Source organism: Suncus etruscus, chromosome 3 (genome assembly GCF_024139225.1).
Source record: "Suncus etruscus isolate mSunEtr1 chromosome 3, mSunEtr1.pri.cur, whole genome shotgun sequence".
NCBI lineage: Eukaryota > Metazoa > Chordata > Mammalia > Eulipotyphla > Soricidae > Suncus > Suncus etruscus.
In genome coordinates, this window is record NC_064850.1 from 156338025 (window position 1) to 156354021 (window position 15997).

General features: G+C 34.7%; 1 protein-coding gene across 1 annotated transcript in view; it reads right to left on the minus strand.

Moving 5' to 3' along the window:
* Positions 1-15997, minus strand: part of CDH2 (cadherin 2) — a 273767-nt gene that overhangs the window by 29956 nt on the left and 227814 nt on the right. The window contains exons 11-14 of the mRNA XM_049769551.1: positions 14068-14210; positions 10853-11086; positions 10350-10583; positions 8110-8249 (exon numbers count right to left, since the gene is read on the minus strand). Coding sequence (XP_049625508.1) covers positions 8110-8249; positions 10350-10583; positions 10853-11086; positions 14068-14210 — 751 coding nt within the window. The remainder of the gene's footprint in view (positions 1-8109; positions 8250-10349; positions 10584-10852; positions 11087-14067; positions 14211-15997) is intronic.

Genomic DNA, 15997 nt, shown 5'->3' on the forward strand with positions numbered 1-15997 from the left:
AAGAAAATGATTTCAACTAGGCTTAGATCACTAAAAATTTAGTTTGTAGAACATGTAGGCACTCCTTTCCCTCTCCCCATCTATTTTGTTGCCATGCTGGGAATTAAGCCAGGTAAGGAAAGTTTCTACCACTAAGTCTTGTCCCCAGCACACTAATATATTATAATCCATCTGGATAAATATATTTGTAGCTAATTCACTTTTTAAAAGAACCTTTATATTATAGAAAACTATCCTAAGGTTTCAGAGCCCTGTGGTACCTCCTACACATTTAAATCAATTTTTGGTTTCCAACAATTGTTGTATCAGAAAGCAAGCTATGTTTCTAGGTCTTTCATTGTTGAAAAGGTTGTAGGATCCAAAATTTAAAAAAAATATAAAAAACATTTTTTTTCATCTCAGCCAAACAAATACAGTTAAGGGCTTTATGTAAAAAACCTCCAAGTATGGACAATAAACTTAAAGGGACACAGAATTCAGCTTCCAGACACGCCTTCCCACAATTAGAAGTTTCCAAACTTATTTGGCTTGCCAGGCTCCTTTTCAGGAAAAATAAAATTTACTCAGTGTCTCCCTGGAACTCAATCTTCTTTAAGTGAGAAAACACAAAGCACCACCCAATTAATCCTAAAAGCTACTACCACCACTGACCCTCCCAGGGCAATAGGCCCACTATGATCTAAATCATCAAGATTGTAACCTGGTATTTTCTCTGATAGCTGAGAACCATCTCTTCCACAATAGAAACTGAGCAAGTCTCCAAAGTTGAAGAAGGCAAGTCTGAGAATTTAGATAGATATCTCTGGGTCCTGGAATGTGAAACCTATTGAATGTAAGAGGTCCTTAAGCCTCCTTTGAAGGATCTGTGATAAGAAGTAATTTGTGATGAGAAACACACACAGCAGCAGCAGTAGCTCTTTGTATGAAAATACAGAGCTATAAAAGACAAGAATCCAAGAGGAATCAAGCAAAAAGACAAAAAAAAGTGGAATCTTAAGGGACTTACACTTTCTGTCAGGGATCACTTTGATATCTACAAAACTGACTCTGCTTCAGAAAGTGTCAAGCCTGGCTCCCTTATCGGTGACAAGGTTCTCATAACCTCCAGTCATGACCCGTAAGATTCCACTGATTGTTATTTATCAACAGCAGTATTATCTCCCATAGATCAGCATTCTCACAACAGCCTAAAACCAGGGAACGGAATTTTTTTCCAAGTGAAACTTTAAAGTAGGGCAAACTGCTGGATATCCCAAAGCCTACTCTGAGGGTGGGACATTCCTCTGATTTATTCAAATGTGAAAGATGCTATTTTAATTGCCTGGATGAATCTGAATTAGGCAACGGATGGCATGAAATAAGGTAAAATCACCATCTTTAAACACTGAGAGCTTGGGATCCAATCCTCACTTCACTACTTTCCAGTGAACATCGCATGTCCTACATTGCTGAACTGGGGAGGTCAACAAAATAATGTATATAAAGCACTAGAGTGAAAGTGTAGAACACAAACGATACCCTGCCATTATTAAGGAGACGTTTACTATGAAATCTAGACAGTTTAAAGTGTAAGAATGACAAGTTACATAAGTACAAAATGCACTAAGACATTTATTGAACAAAAAAGCAATCGTAACTAAAACTAAACTATAAAAGAAGGAAACAATTAACTTATTTATTAATTGACATGGGGAAGGCACATCTGGTGGTGCTCAGAACTTACTCTTGGCTCTGCACTCAAGGATCACTCCTGGGTTGCTGAGTGTAAGACAAGCATCCTACTATGATTCCGGCCTCCAGGAAACTAATAATTTCTGTGTCCTACTTATCTGTGATGTGAAGGTTGTGGTTTAAATTATGAGATGAGATGAGCAATATTTGATACTTGCCATGATTTTACTGGTGATGCTGAGATTGAAGATTGGATGTAAAGATCATTACAAGCAATTCAGTATCTAAAACCAGTCCTCTCAGGCAAAAGAGTACTGAAGGACACTTACTAATGAGCATAATTAAATGTGACTTGATAACAATCCAAAGTCCTGTTGATAATGGCAGTGAAGCAGATAAGGAACAAACTTGACCCTCTGAAAAGAGATTGAACCTTATAATAATACTGTCTTCCTGGAGTAGACAACACTGAGAGGAAATGCCACAACTGTTCAGAATAGATTCCAGCTTTCCCAGTATTGGACCATCCTGATATGAACTTGAACCAGAACAGAGTATCTCAAACACAGCTATCTGCTGTATACAAAAGAAAAAAAAGGAAAACCCTTAGTTATTTTGAGTAACCTTTAGATATTTGCTTAAAGAAACTGGCAACCAGTGTTTGGCAATAAATTTAAATAGAGATGCTAATCAATTGCAGGGGAGATAATGACTACCTTGGTAAAAGGCTGCTTTACTTTGTTTTCTTTCTTTTGAAAGTTAGCTTGCTCCTTAAGAAAACTTCCACTAGGCAGAAAAGAAAGAAACTTTGTGGAGAACCTGCCAGCTTTCACTAGGTGATATAGTCTTAAAACATCTACTACAGACCTGCTCTTGCCTCCAACAAAGATCATTATCTCACCTCTGACAATCACCTGAGCAGACCTCTGAGACCAGCCATCCTAAAAGCAAGAAATTCTTTAGGGGCCAGAGAGATAGCATGGAGGTAGGGCATTTTCCTTGCATGCAGAAGGATGTGGCTCTATCCTGCCAACCCATATCGTCCCCGAACCTGTCAGGAGCAATTTCTGAGTGTAGAGCCAGGAGTAACACCTGAGCACCGCTGGGTGTGACCAAGACTCCTCCCCACAAAAAGAAATTCTTTGGGTACAGCTGAGGCAAAAGTAGGCTATTACTTGATTATGAAATATCATATCTGCTTTGTCTCCATATATATCTTGAAATTAAGTGCCTGCTCCATAAAACACCAGCTATGTGTAATAAAAACACTTGAACTTGTAGAGAGTATATTATGGCACCTATCTCATTCCTGAAGCCTATTCTTGTAAAAAGATAGTATTTTCTAAGAAAATTACTTGAAAAACATGATTCATATTTTATTGCTAAAAACATTCAAATGTAGATTCAAAGAAAGGTCTACACCTAAATACCACCACCACAAATGAGACTGCAATGAAGTGGAGAAAGGTTATATTTGTAGTGTACACATACTGGACTTCCACAAGAGAGAAAGTAAAAAGAACAACCTATTATAGATGAAACTGACTTAATATGATAAACAACAATATAAGACTCAAAAGTATAATATGAAGAATTTGTGTGTGGGGAATTTTATTACTTCTGGCATGACACAATCTTCTCAATGCACTAACCATAGTAAGAAATTTGATAAATTAGGTTTCAATGAAATAAGAATATTCTGCTCACTCTAATACATCAGTAAGAGAATAAGGTAGCAAGTTACAGAAGAGGATAACATATTTACTAAACATTCACCTGAGAAATAGCTGTTATTTGTAATATATTAGGACCTCCTACAAGTAAAAGAGAACTAAAAAAAGAACAGTAGACCAATAGGCTGAACAAAAACTTCACAAAGAAGATATAAAAATGATAAGCTAGATAAAAACTCCAGAATTAAATTTTGATATTGATAAAATTAGAGTGGCTAAAATGATAAAAGACAAAAAAAGAGTAAAGATAAAATGGAGAACAATTAATTGGCATTTGCATACACAGTGGTGCTGAATGGAAGTAGAGACTGGTATAATCACTGGGAAACTGGCTGGCATTGTTGGACTAGACCAACATAGACAAGAATCTTTTTTGGGGGGAAAAGGAGGGTCACACCTGGCAGTGCTCAGAAGTTACTCCTAGCTCTATGCTCAGAAATTGCTCCTGGCAGGTTCTGGGGACTACATGGGATGCTGGGATTCGAACCACTGTCCTTCTGCATGCAAGGCAAACACCTTACCTCCATGCTATCTCTTCATCCCCTAGACAAGAATCTTTAAATACTATGCATACACTAACAGAAGTTCATCATTACATGCAAAAGAATGTTCACAGAAACTTTACTTGGAATAACTCAACTGGATAAAATTCATGTGCAAGTGTAGTATGATGAATAAATAAAATGTAGCTAAATCTTATAAGGGGATACTGTTTAGCAATGGCAAAAAAAAACCTCTTTTATACAGCCTGGAAAAATCTCACAATGTTGAGCAATGTAAGCCAGACACTAAAAATTTTGACTATGTTGTATTCATTTGTATAGTAAAATCCCAAACCAAGTAATGGATGTTAATCTATGTTTCTTTCTAAAACTTAAAAAACATCACTGGTAATTTTTTTGTAGAGGCCACAATGTTAGAAGGAATATAAGCAAATTTTTGGTTTACAAGAAGTAGTTTTTCTTTTGAAGAAAAAATGTGGGAGACTTCCTCTTCTATTTAGTATATAGAAAGTTATGGGGATATTACTTATATTTTAGTACCAAGGCAGAAGGTACAAAATCACAAATTTTGCATACATATGTATGGTGTTAGGGATCAAACTTAGGGTTTCATACATGTAAGATGTTTTCTGTACTGCTGAATATATCCCCAGTCACAATTACAAATTCTTTTTTTTTTATTTTTTTTTAAATTTTTATTGTGACCAAAGTTCATTACAAATCTTTCACTGCATCATTTATGGTATATCATGACAATGAATGAGGGGCATTCCCACCACCAGTGCTGTCCTCCCTCCACCCCTGTTCCCAGTATGCATCCCATTAAGACCATTGACAATGTAATGGATTTAACTGGACAAAATGAAAAAGAAGAAGAAAGAAGTTCTCAGCAAAGATATGGACACAAGGTCTTTCTTGGAGAAAGAATACTCGTGGGTGCTTTCATTTCTGTAATATAAAGGGATAAAGAAAGGACTGTGTCATTAAGTGAATGACTTAAAAATCACCCAGATTTTCAAGGGATCTGTAGCAGCTTTAGTAGACAGGTTGGATGAATTCAAATCCCAAAGGATTCTTTCGGACAACCCATTTTTATGGCACACTAAGGAGCATGCAAAAGGTTAGTTATAGGATTGCAGGGCTGTAAGGCTAAAGAAGAGTTTGGATTTCATTATTTCTAAAGAACAATAGTGATAAAAATCACATAGGACTCTAAGCAGAAAGGGGACAATTCTTACTTGATAAGGTGTTGGAGACAATGAAAGTATTTCATGAGCAATTTTTAGAGGCTAAGGTACATGGAACTCTGGTACAGCACTCTTTTATTGTATATTTTATTTTATTTTATTTTTTTTTGTGGTTTTTGGGTCACACCCGGCAGTGCTCAGGGGTTACTCCTGGCTCCATGCTCAGAAATTGCTCCTGGCAGGCACGGGGGACCATATGGGACACCAGGATTCGAACCGATGACCTTCTGCATGAAAGGCAAACGCCTTACCTCCATGCTATCTCTCTGGCCCCTTATTGTATATTTTATTTTGTTCTTATGAGCTAAGAATTAGAATGAATAAAATATACATCATATATTTTTTCACATTTTCTATAATGATAACTGCAAATGAAATCATATCAGAGGGTCAAAGATGGGTGAAGACTCATCTAGAATTTTTATTCTATTTTATTCCATCAAAGTAGCAAAATTCTGCAAAATATTGTCACAAGAAAAATTGTTATAGAGAAATTAACCACAAAGGACAATATAGAGAAAGTTCCAAAAATATCTGCACTATTGGGGACCTGGGTAGGAGTCAATACACTAATGCCCATGAGTTTATCCGGGAACTAAGACAACTTCAGAGGTTAGAAAAGTAAATGTTAAAGATTTATGATGGTGATTTTAATGAATCTTGCAGTAAGTTTTACAATTTGAGCTCAAGCATTAATATAAGTCTATAGAGTCAATAAAGGAAGATAAACTTCCCAAAATCACAGCAAGAACAATGTTTAAAAACAATCTTTTAAAGAAATTGATGCAAAAGGGAGGGAACCAGACCATGTGATGACAGGTGCTATTCTGGACCCTATATGCTGAGGACTATCTTGGTTCTGGTTTTTGGCTCTCTAACCTAAGCAACATCCACTTATGCTTATATCTGTTACTATTTTTATTAAAGCTTCATTGGCTTGAATTTAAGTTTATGCCTACCAAATCCTGCACAATGACATGAAAAATAAAATGCCAAAAGTAGATTTATGAGAGAATGTGATCAATATACATCTGTTGAACACAGCTCAGGAAAGTGAAAGGATAGATTAATTAGGGATTAAGCTAAACATGAATTTTAATATCTAAAGACATTTATAAGCAAGAAACCCTGGGGTATATTTATAGAGTCCCTTTAATTAGTCAGTATTCAAAACAGCTTTACATGTGAGTCAAGTTTTCAACAAATTTTAAACACATGACTCCTCTAAGGGAAAGCTGAGGTATTGTAAATAAAGCCTGAAATTCTGGAATCAGAAAACATGGCTTTGAGTTCTGGCTCTGCCAGTTATAAACTCTGAGAACAAATCATGCAGCTTGTCTGTATATGCAAAATGAAAAATTCTAATGGGCTGTCACAAGGATTGAGCACAGTATGTTTTAATGTAGATGTGCATTATAAAACAAAAATGCAAAATTATTTTTTCAGAGAAGAATGGAAAGAAAAAATGTCATGATTTTATTCTCAAGTTAAAAGTCTTATTGCTAATATCTACATGTAAATTTGAGACAGTATATATGAATAAAACTGTATATGTGAAAATAATACAATACCCAAAAATTTTGTGTTCATTTAAAGATTATTCCGAGTCCATTGATAATTAGACATTTGTTGACTATTATTTAATAGATACCGGTTATAGTTATTATTAGTGATTGCATAATTTTGAGATATAATTTTGTGAGAAACTATCAGAGAAGTTATATCGAACTGTGATATCAAACAGAACTAGATACAATTTTAGTTGTATAATGAAACCACTCAAGCTTAATTTACTATAAAAGTTCCGCAAGTTGGAGATCATATAAACATTACTTATTAAAATATTTGAAATGCTTCTTCTAAGAAGATAAAGATTTTAAAGATAAGATAAAGATAAAGGTAAGATAAAGACTATCTTATTTGTTGTTCATTGTCATTCTCAAATAGGTAATCATTTACTTATTTACATAGTGGGACAGAAACTATAGTTTTACATTCAGAAGGGACACTCAATATCTATTAAACAACTATTATTAACCAGGTATCATAACAAATACTATGGATATAAAGATGAAGCCAGAGCAGCAGTACAGTAGATAGTGTACTTGCCTTGTACATGGCCAACCTGGGTTTGATCCTTGGTATCCTGTAAGGCCCTCTAACCTCACCAAGAATGATCCCTGAGGGGCCGGAGAGATAGCATGGAGGTAAAGCGTTTGCCTTTCATGCAGGAGGTCATCGGTTCGAATCCCGGCGTCCCATATGGTCCCCCGTGCCTGCCAGGAGCAATTTCTGAGCCTGGAGCCAGGAATAACCCCTGAGCACTGCCGGGTGTGACCCAAAAACCACAAAAAAAAAAAAAAAAAAAAAAAAAAAAAAAAAGAATGATCCCTGAGTGTAGAGCCAGAAGCATTGCTGGGTATAACTCAAAATAAGAAGAAACAACTCCTCCCAAACATTGATCTAGATATTGATTCTGATCAAATGTTTCTAAAGTATATAAGACCCTTTAGTAACGTTAATTTTTGGCTCTATCCAACTCTATGCCACCAATAATTAATATAATAATTATGAGGGGTAAAATCATTAATAGTCTTTTTATGTCATACATATAAAATGTCTAATATCAGTATAGAACAATTTTTCTTTCTTTTATTTATATTTTAGATATTGTAGGAACATATTTATTCATATGAATGCAACTGAAATTAGGTTTGAATATAAAGCTTCTTGAAACAGTGCTTTTTATTATAAAACAAACACAATGGCATTGGTACCTTGAATAAAACTTCAAGGAAAAATGTGCAGGATACATTGTGATGTATTCCAAAGCTTGATAATGTGATAAGATAACAGAGAAAACAACAAAATTATAAAATTGCATCTATTGATATACTTCTTACTATATAAATTGTACACTAAAGTTTCACTTAGATGATTTGAAATACTGCTTACCTGGTCTTCTTCTCCTCCACCTTCTTCATCATATTTTAAAATGTTATCTCTTACATCATCTTCTGGATCAATTAAAAGCTGCTTGGCCTGGCGTTCTTTATCCCTTCGTTTCATCCATACCACAAACATCAGAACAAGGACTAAGCAGGAAAAAAAGTAAAAAACAAAAACAACAACCAATAAAACACTTAAAATGTCATAAATATAAAATATGACCTAACAGCAAGAATTATAGTGTGTATAAACACCAAGAATTTATTGTGTGTAGTTCAAAAGTTTGTAATGCACCTTCGATTCTTTTATTTCTGAATTCAGGAACAGAAGCAAGTCATTGGTCAGTGCGGGGTTTAAAGTATAGAGATAAAGGTTCCATGGGTGCTGGAAAGAGACCATAGAGGATAGCACATGCTTTATGTGTGGCTTGCCCAAGTTTAATTCCCAGTCTCCCTTATGGATCCCCTGAACCAACAGGGGTGAGTGCTATAGGAGGAGGAGTCTCTGAGCACCACCCATTGTGGCCCCAAAACAAAGACACGGGTTTTAGTTACTTCCTCTGGAACTGAACTCACTGAGAGAATATCCCCAGTTTTGTAAGCTGCAGTGGAGCAATAACGATTTATGTATTTCACTTGTTAGAAGAAACATGCCTTTAATATGATGGTTTGTGAATTTAAGGTCAAACCCACAGAGTATCTGTAAAATCATTACTGGTTATTTAATTGCTCTCTTATCATTAGAGTTGCCAAATTAGAAAAAACAAACAGCATTTCTCAAAAGGGTGGTGTATGCCAAGCTGATTTGAGTAGTAACTTGGGTTGTGACAATATCTGATCCTAAAATCGGTGTTTTTCTACTGCATTCACTTTCATATTAAACTTCAAATTTCAGGCATAAAGGCTCAGGGGATTGTTTGAACACTGAAATAACACTAGTATTTCATGCTTTACACTTGTGTGCCAGGTCTTGAGCCATAAATTTTCCAGAGGGCTGATGTTAAAATCAGCACCAATTCATTTCCTTGCAGTGTTGTAGTCACTTCTTCATGCTATAATCCATCATACCTAATTCTTTCTTGATAAGGTTGGCATATATATCACATTTTAGTTGATATTTAAACATATCCCTTAGTGTACACCTAAGAACACATCTCGCTAAAATCTGGGATATCAGTTTACATCCTGAAGCAAAAGATTTAATGACTCCTATTTGAGTACATTTTTATTATTGGCCATAAAAGTAAATATCCTTTCTTTGAAAGCCAGATACATGATCTCATTTGCCATTGTTCCAGGGCTAAATCTAGCAAGTGGATTATTAGTATAACATGCAGGTTTCAAATTATAGTCAGAGTAGTTTCCACACAGGAAGTGAAAAATGTTCAGGCTTCTATAGTAATTTCTTAGAATAAAGGGCAGAATTCTAAATTACCAGAACACTTGAAAATGGAGAAAACAGAAAAGAAATGGCCAACATTTTCAAGAAAGTGATTGGTGCATAGCATGATCGCACACTAAACTAAGTCCTGCTGCTATTTAATAATAAAACACATAGCCCAGGCAATTTATTCTTTTAACCTGCATGCTTACAAGTAGTTACCGAAAGTACTTTCCAGTGGTTAATTTCTTGCATTGCATTGAACCAGAGATTGAAAACTATCTTAAAAAGAAACAATTCCTTAATCTAGACTTGCTCCGAAGATAGACAATTCGTTGAGCAGTGTAATCATTTCTATTATTAAATGTGCTAGCTGAAGTACAACTTCTCTCTATTTCATGCAGTCCTTCAGGAACAAATACCTTCATCTTTGTGTGGATCAAGCAAGTTGATGACTTGCTTTACAATGAAGAAAAAAGATACAAAAGCTATATGCCTATTTTCATTAATCATCAACTATATACCATAAATCAATTAAAATTATAAGGTAAGTACCCAGATATAGGATACTAATATTTTTCTATGAAAAGTCTTTGTTCCATATCCCTAAGCCATCAGAAAATGTCAAAAGACATGGAAGAGGTTTGCTGACTCGATTTGCCACAAACTTTTAAGTACTTAAAACATGCTCAGGATTTTTCTCATTCTAAAGTGGATGAGACTATCCCATAGACATCAGCCAAAATAAAAAGTGCTTAGTGATTACAGAATGATGTTACAAATTATCTTGAAAGGTAGCAAGAAGTTACTTTTGCTAAATAACCAAAAAGCAAGAAATAATCACTAAAATATAAGGAAATACTTACTGAGCAGAATAATGATGCAAAGTAGAATGGCAATGATGGCCCCTGTGCCGAGCCCTGCACCGACAATTCTATCTACATCTGTGCAGTCCCCATTGGAGTCACACTGGCAAACCTTCACACGAAGGATGGAAGTATTTGACTTGGGAGGATTACCCGAGTCAGTGATTGTGATGGGAAGTTCATATATACCAGCTTCAAGAAATTTTATTTTTAAGTTCAGTTGAGCAAAATCACCTGAAAATTAGTTTGATGGTTAATATGTAATAAGGTTGAAAACACATAGTATATTCAAGATTTTATGTGTTGTCTAATTTTATATAGTAAAAGAATTACTATTATGCTGAATTATAAACTCTTATTTTTTAATTTATATAGTATTTTGATATCTGATTTAAGTATCTTTTAAAGAATAATGAGAAGATTGTAAAGCACCAAAATTAACTTTATACACCAAGTTTCTAAACCTCTCAACTGCACATGTATTAAAATAATTAACTTCTTACCATTAAGCCGAGTGATGGTCCAATTTCTCTTAATAGTCACTGGAGATGAAGGAAGATCAAAAGCAAATGGTCCAGCATTTGGATCAATGTCATAATCAAGTGCCGTGATGTTAATTGAATTGGGGTCTGGAGTTTCACAAGTCTCTGCTTCTTGAGGTAACACTTGAGGAGCATTGTCATTAATATCAAGTAATAAGATCTGCAGTGTTCCTGTTCCACTCATAGGTGGAATTCCTTACAAAGAAGAAAAATCACAAAACCAGGTTGAACAATTCTTTCCCATGAGTCTCAGTTATAGTAAAGTTTTCAAGCTTCTAGCATTCTTGCCCTAACCTTTTCACCATGTGTAACCTTGGAAAACTCTAGTTGCCATAGGACCCGGGCAGACATTTTAGATCTGTTTCGGGCTTTTTCTACTGCTTTGGATAACCCCATCTTGCCCCTGCTAATCATTGGCAGTGGGCATTAACATAATGCATGCCCATATATGAAAGCAATTACTTGTACAGTATTCTTAACCCTGTGAATACTCTCCTCCCTATAGAAATATAAGAACAGCCGAACACCAGATCAGATCTCATGGACCCTTTTTAAAGGAAAACCAAGAAAAGTGCATGAAAGAATGCCTTTAAAGCTCAAGCACAGCTACAAAAATTTGAAAGGTTCTTATAGAAGTAACATAAACCCATAAACTGAATGAGACAAAATGACCATGGAAAAGAGAAATTATTTATTGATCAACCAAAAATGATCTGTGGAAAATAGTTAGATTGCATAATGTGCTGTTATAATGTAAAGCTTTATTTTCATTGTAAAACAATAAAAATATTATAATTATGTCATAATAAAAGAGCTTAAACATATAAAGACAGATTCAACAAATAAGGGACTTCTGTCCCTGTAAATATCTCATAGTTTTCCAAACAAGTGCTGGGGGTTTCTAAGTTACTAAATAAATTGTGCTATGTCAGCTCACACATCTTTTATTTCACTGTAAAATATTTCTACCATTTGTGATAATTTAATCTGTCGATTTAACCTCTGCTCTATAATGACCATATGCTGATTTATATATTTGGGGAAATAGTTGAAAGACCATGTGATGCCCACTTTTATTATAACATTTGATTCATATTAATTTTATAGAATAGGCAAGAAGCAAAGCCAATTTATCAACAGTGAAACTAAAGCAGAAAGATCATATATTCTTGACAATTCATTCATTAGGAGCACAACTAAGACTCCAAAGCCAGTCTTGTGATTTAAGGCCAAGTACAAATTCTGACTACAAAAATTCAAACATTTACTTTCCTCAAATAGAAAATTATCTACCCTAATTAAAGAAAATCTTGTTGCAACACTGACAACATGCATATATGTATAATGTATATATATGTATATGCATATATATCTATACATATATTCATGTGTCCATTTATAGGATTTCAGAGTTCTTTGTAATTCAACAGAATATGTGTAAAATAAATTTCTTTGAGTTTTACTCTGGACTACTATCTACCATTGTTAAAATGGCAGGAGAGTATACATTAGTTGAGTGCTCTGATATAAAATGGCAGAAGCTGATTCCACCCATTTCAACACTAGATATTCTTATATTAGAAAGGATAATAAATATTGCTTCAGCGCTGCCATCACACAGATTTACAACAGATAAAAATCCACTGAATCTTAGTATATTGAATGTGAAAGTTTATTGAGACTGCTACAATAAAAAGTGTTAATAAGAAGAATGCCTATCTTAAATCGTTAAAATGCCTATCTTAAAAGTTTTAAAAAATGATTACAACTCAGTTTTAAAAATTTTAACACATAATAGAAGTATTTATTTGAATATTTGCTGTGCCAGACACTGTCTTATTAAAAGACTTATTTGTACAAGTCATTTTATTTTTCTTAATACACCATGAGCTAGATACTGCTACATCATTGTAATTTTTTAAAGGAAATGAATTAAGAAAATTGCTTCCAATTAGTTGCAAACTGGTAAAGAAGGAGTTTGGACCCACAAGTTAAGCAGAGTATGTTTACATTTTAAACACACATCAGAGTACAGTGCTAGCTACTTTGATCTTACATATGTAAAAAATAAACTGCTATTAACTCAAGGTAATCATTTAGAACCCAGCAAGAAAAAAAAAAAACAGAAAAATTTATACATTCCCAAATCTATACCCTAAACTTCCTCACATATGGCCAGCTAGAGTTAATTAGAAAAAGAAAAAAATGCTAGACACCTATCAACACATGACAACAAGTACATTCTAGATAAAAAATAAACAGATAGATTAAAAAAAACCAGTGTGGGGGGGGTCAAGGTATGGTAAACTCATCTTTCTTGAAAGTAGGAGGCAATAGGTTCAATCCTAAAACATGCAAGTGTAGGCCCAGTGGTATCTTTGCTGTTTGTGCATCCTGCACAGCCAGGTGTGTGCTAGCATTACAACTGAATTATAACCCCCAAGCAAGCATGATATCTAAAACGTGTGTGACATTATAACAGAATGTAAAGCCTTGGAGTAATCCATAGCTAGAATGAGAACAGCAACTAAAAAAGTGCACCTTCTGGTAAGTACATGTGTGAGTGCTGCAACTAGAGATGCACAGTCAAGTGTGTGTTCATCACAAGCAAGCAACTGTTGATCATCCCAACAAAAGGAGAAAACATAAGTTGATTATTAAAATAATATTCTGTGACGTGGGAGAAATAATATAGAGGGTAAGGCACTTGCCTTGTCTGCAACAGACCTGAGTTTGATCCTTGGCACCCCAAATGGTGACCCATGTCTCTCCAGGAGTGATCCCTGAGCAGTCATGAATAAACCTTGAGCACTATTGGGCTAGGTGTGGCCCCCAAACCACCAAACAACCATGAAAAAAATACTCTGTGTCAGTGAGGATGGAACCAACCAGTTGTAAAACATTTTAGGACCAAAATATCAAATAGGCTTATAATCACCACAGGAAGCTATGATAGATGGTGTGTAGATACGTAAAATAGTCACTGAAGAAGGAAAGATAATGTGTCTTTGTCAGCCCAATGGAAATAGAAAATAGAAGTTAGGGTCTTAGAGTAATAAAGGTCAGTTTTCTAGACAAGTCTCTATGAAATCTCATTTTTGGATTATGTATTCAAGATAAACCTATACTCTGTGTAACAACATAGGTTAATATAGTAACCATAGTAAATTACATACCATTGTCAGAAGCAAGGAATGTAGCATTATATATATTATTTTTCACATTTGGAGATTCTCTGTCCAGAACAGCAATTGTAGTTATTTGTCCATTAACAGGATCTATTTTTAGCCAGTTGGCAGGATCAGATAATTTTGTATATCTACAAGATGAAAGCACATTAACTTTAATATTTTTTACATAAAAACTTAAAGAAAATAAAGCAGAAATTTCAGGCTTAATTCCAGATGCAACCAGTTTATTAATGTGCTCTTTTGTAAATGAAGTCAAACATACAGCTTTAACATGGAAACATTTCTGGAGCATTTGTGTTCATGGGAAGGTTGTGTAAAAGTGGACATGAAGGAAAGAGTAGAAAGGTGTCTGAGAGCAAAATAATCAGAAGTGACAGTGACAGATCTCATTTTAAGCTCTTGTCTAATTTCTGTTTTAAATTCACTGATAGCAATGCTGCAGAAAAATAACTCATATATACTTCTATTTTTTTTTTTTTGGTGGGGGCTTGGGTCTTTTGATGGCCTATTCTTGGCTCTGTCAATCCTGATGGGACTCAGGGGGATAATATGTGATGCTAGGAATTGAACTTGAGTAGCCGGTATATGAGACAAATGCCCTAAAAGAAGTACTTACTCTGCAACTTCTCAAATATGCTTTCTAAATAAGCAATGACACTAATGTGTAGGGCTTAAGAGAAAATTCAGGAGTTAAATTTTTACTCACTCAACACTCCTATATTTTCCACCTTTATCATAGTGAAAAGGCATTGTAAACATTGCAACTAGGAAAATTAAAATTCCTATTGAATTAAGCCCCCAAATTATACCCTTCAGAGAATATCCCACAGTCTGAGTATGAGGTAGATTTGTATGTATGAATGAATTTTTCATATTGAATACATTATAAAATTGTGGGTGGTTCATGTCACCAATATTCAAATTAAAAAAAAAGCATATTATATTTTTAGGTAAAAAGTTGTAGTTCAACTCGCTATTTAACTAACTTGATTTAAACACATGGAGAAATGAAGAAGATACAGTTATCGTTCAGCAGCAGCTCTAAAAGAAGTTAAATAAAATATGAGCTAATTAAAAAAATTACCATCACCAGAAATGGATAATAGTTGAGTGGGGTATGCTTTGCCAACCATGTACTCCCTCATCAGGAAGAGTAAATTAGATTTTGCTGAGGTTGGAAGTCTTTACTGATGTTTCATAAATCCTATAATTACTGTACAGGTAAGGGATGAAAATAATTAGCTCTTACATCTTATTTTTGGCATAAATTGTCTTCCTGATGTGTGGAGAAAAAAAATGAACACCATAAGTTTCTAAGTTCCCTATTGACTCACAGAACAACATTTTTTATTTTTTGATTTAAAATCAGAGGATAAATACAATTATTTTAAAAGTGGAAGGGGGTGGGGCCGGAGAGATAGCATGGAGGTAAGGCGTTTGCCTTTCATGCAGAAGGTCATCGGTTCGAATCCCGGCGTCCCATATGGTCCCCCGTGCCTGCCAGGAGCAATTTCTGAGCAAGGAGCCAGGAGTAACCCCTGAGCACTGCCGGGTGTGACCCAAAAACCACACACACACACACACAAAAAAAAAAAAAGTGGAAGGAGGGCAGAAAATTATGAGCAAAGACATGTTGAATAGATGTTTCTCAAGATATATATATATATATATATATATATATATATATATATATATATATATATATACTCATTAATCTACTGTCAGAAAACTATCAAATGATTATAAGATAGGGATCTTGGAGACAGCGCTTAGTGGTGGAGCACATGACAAGTATGTGTGAAGCCCTAAATTCTATACTTGACATTGTGTGCACTGCCTCCCAGAAACATCAGGTGAGGCTTGGTTGATTTACACAACTTATCTATTATTCACACTGCACTGAACTCCAGTAGTT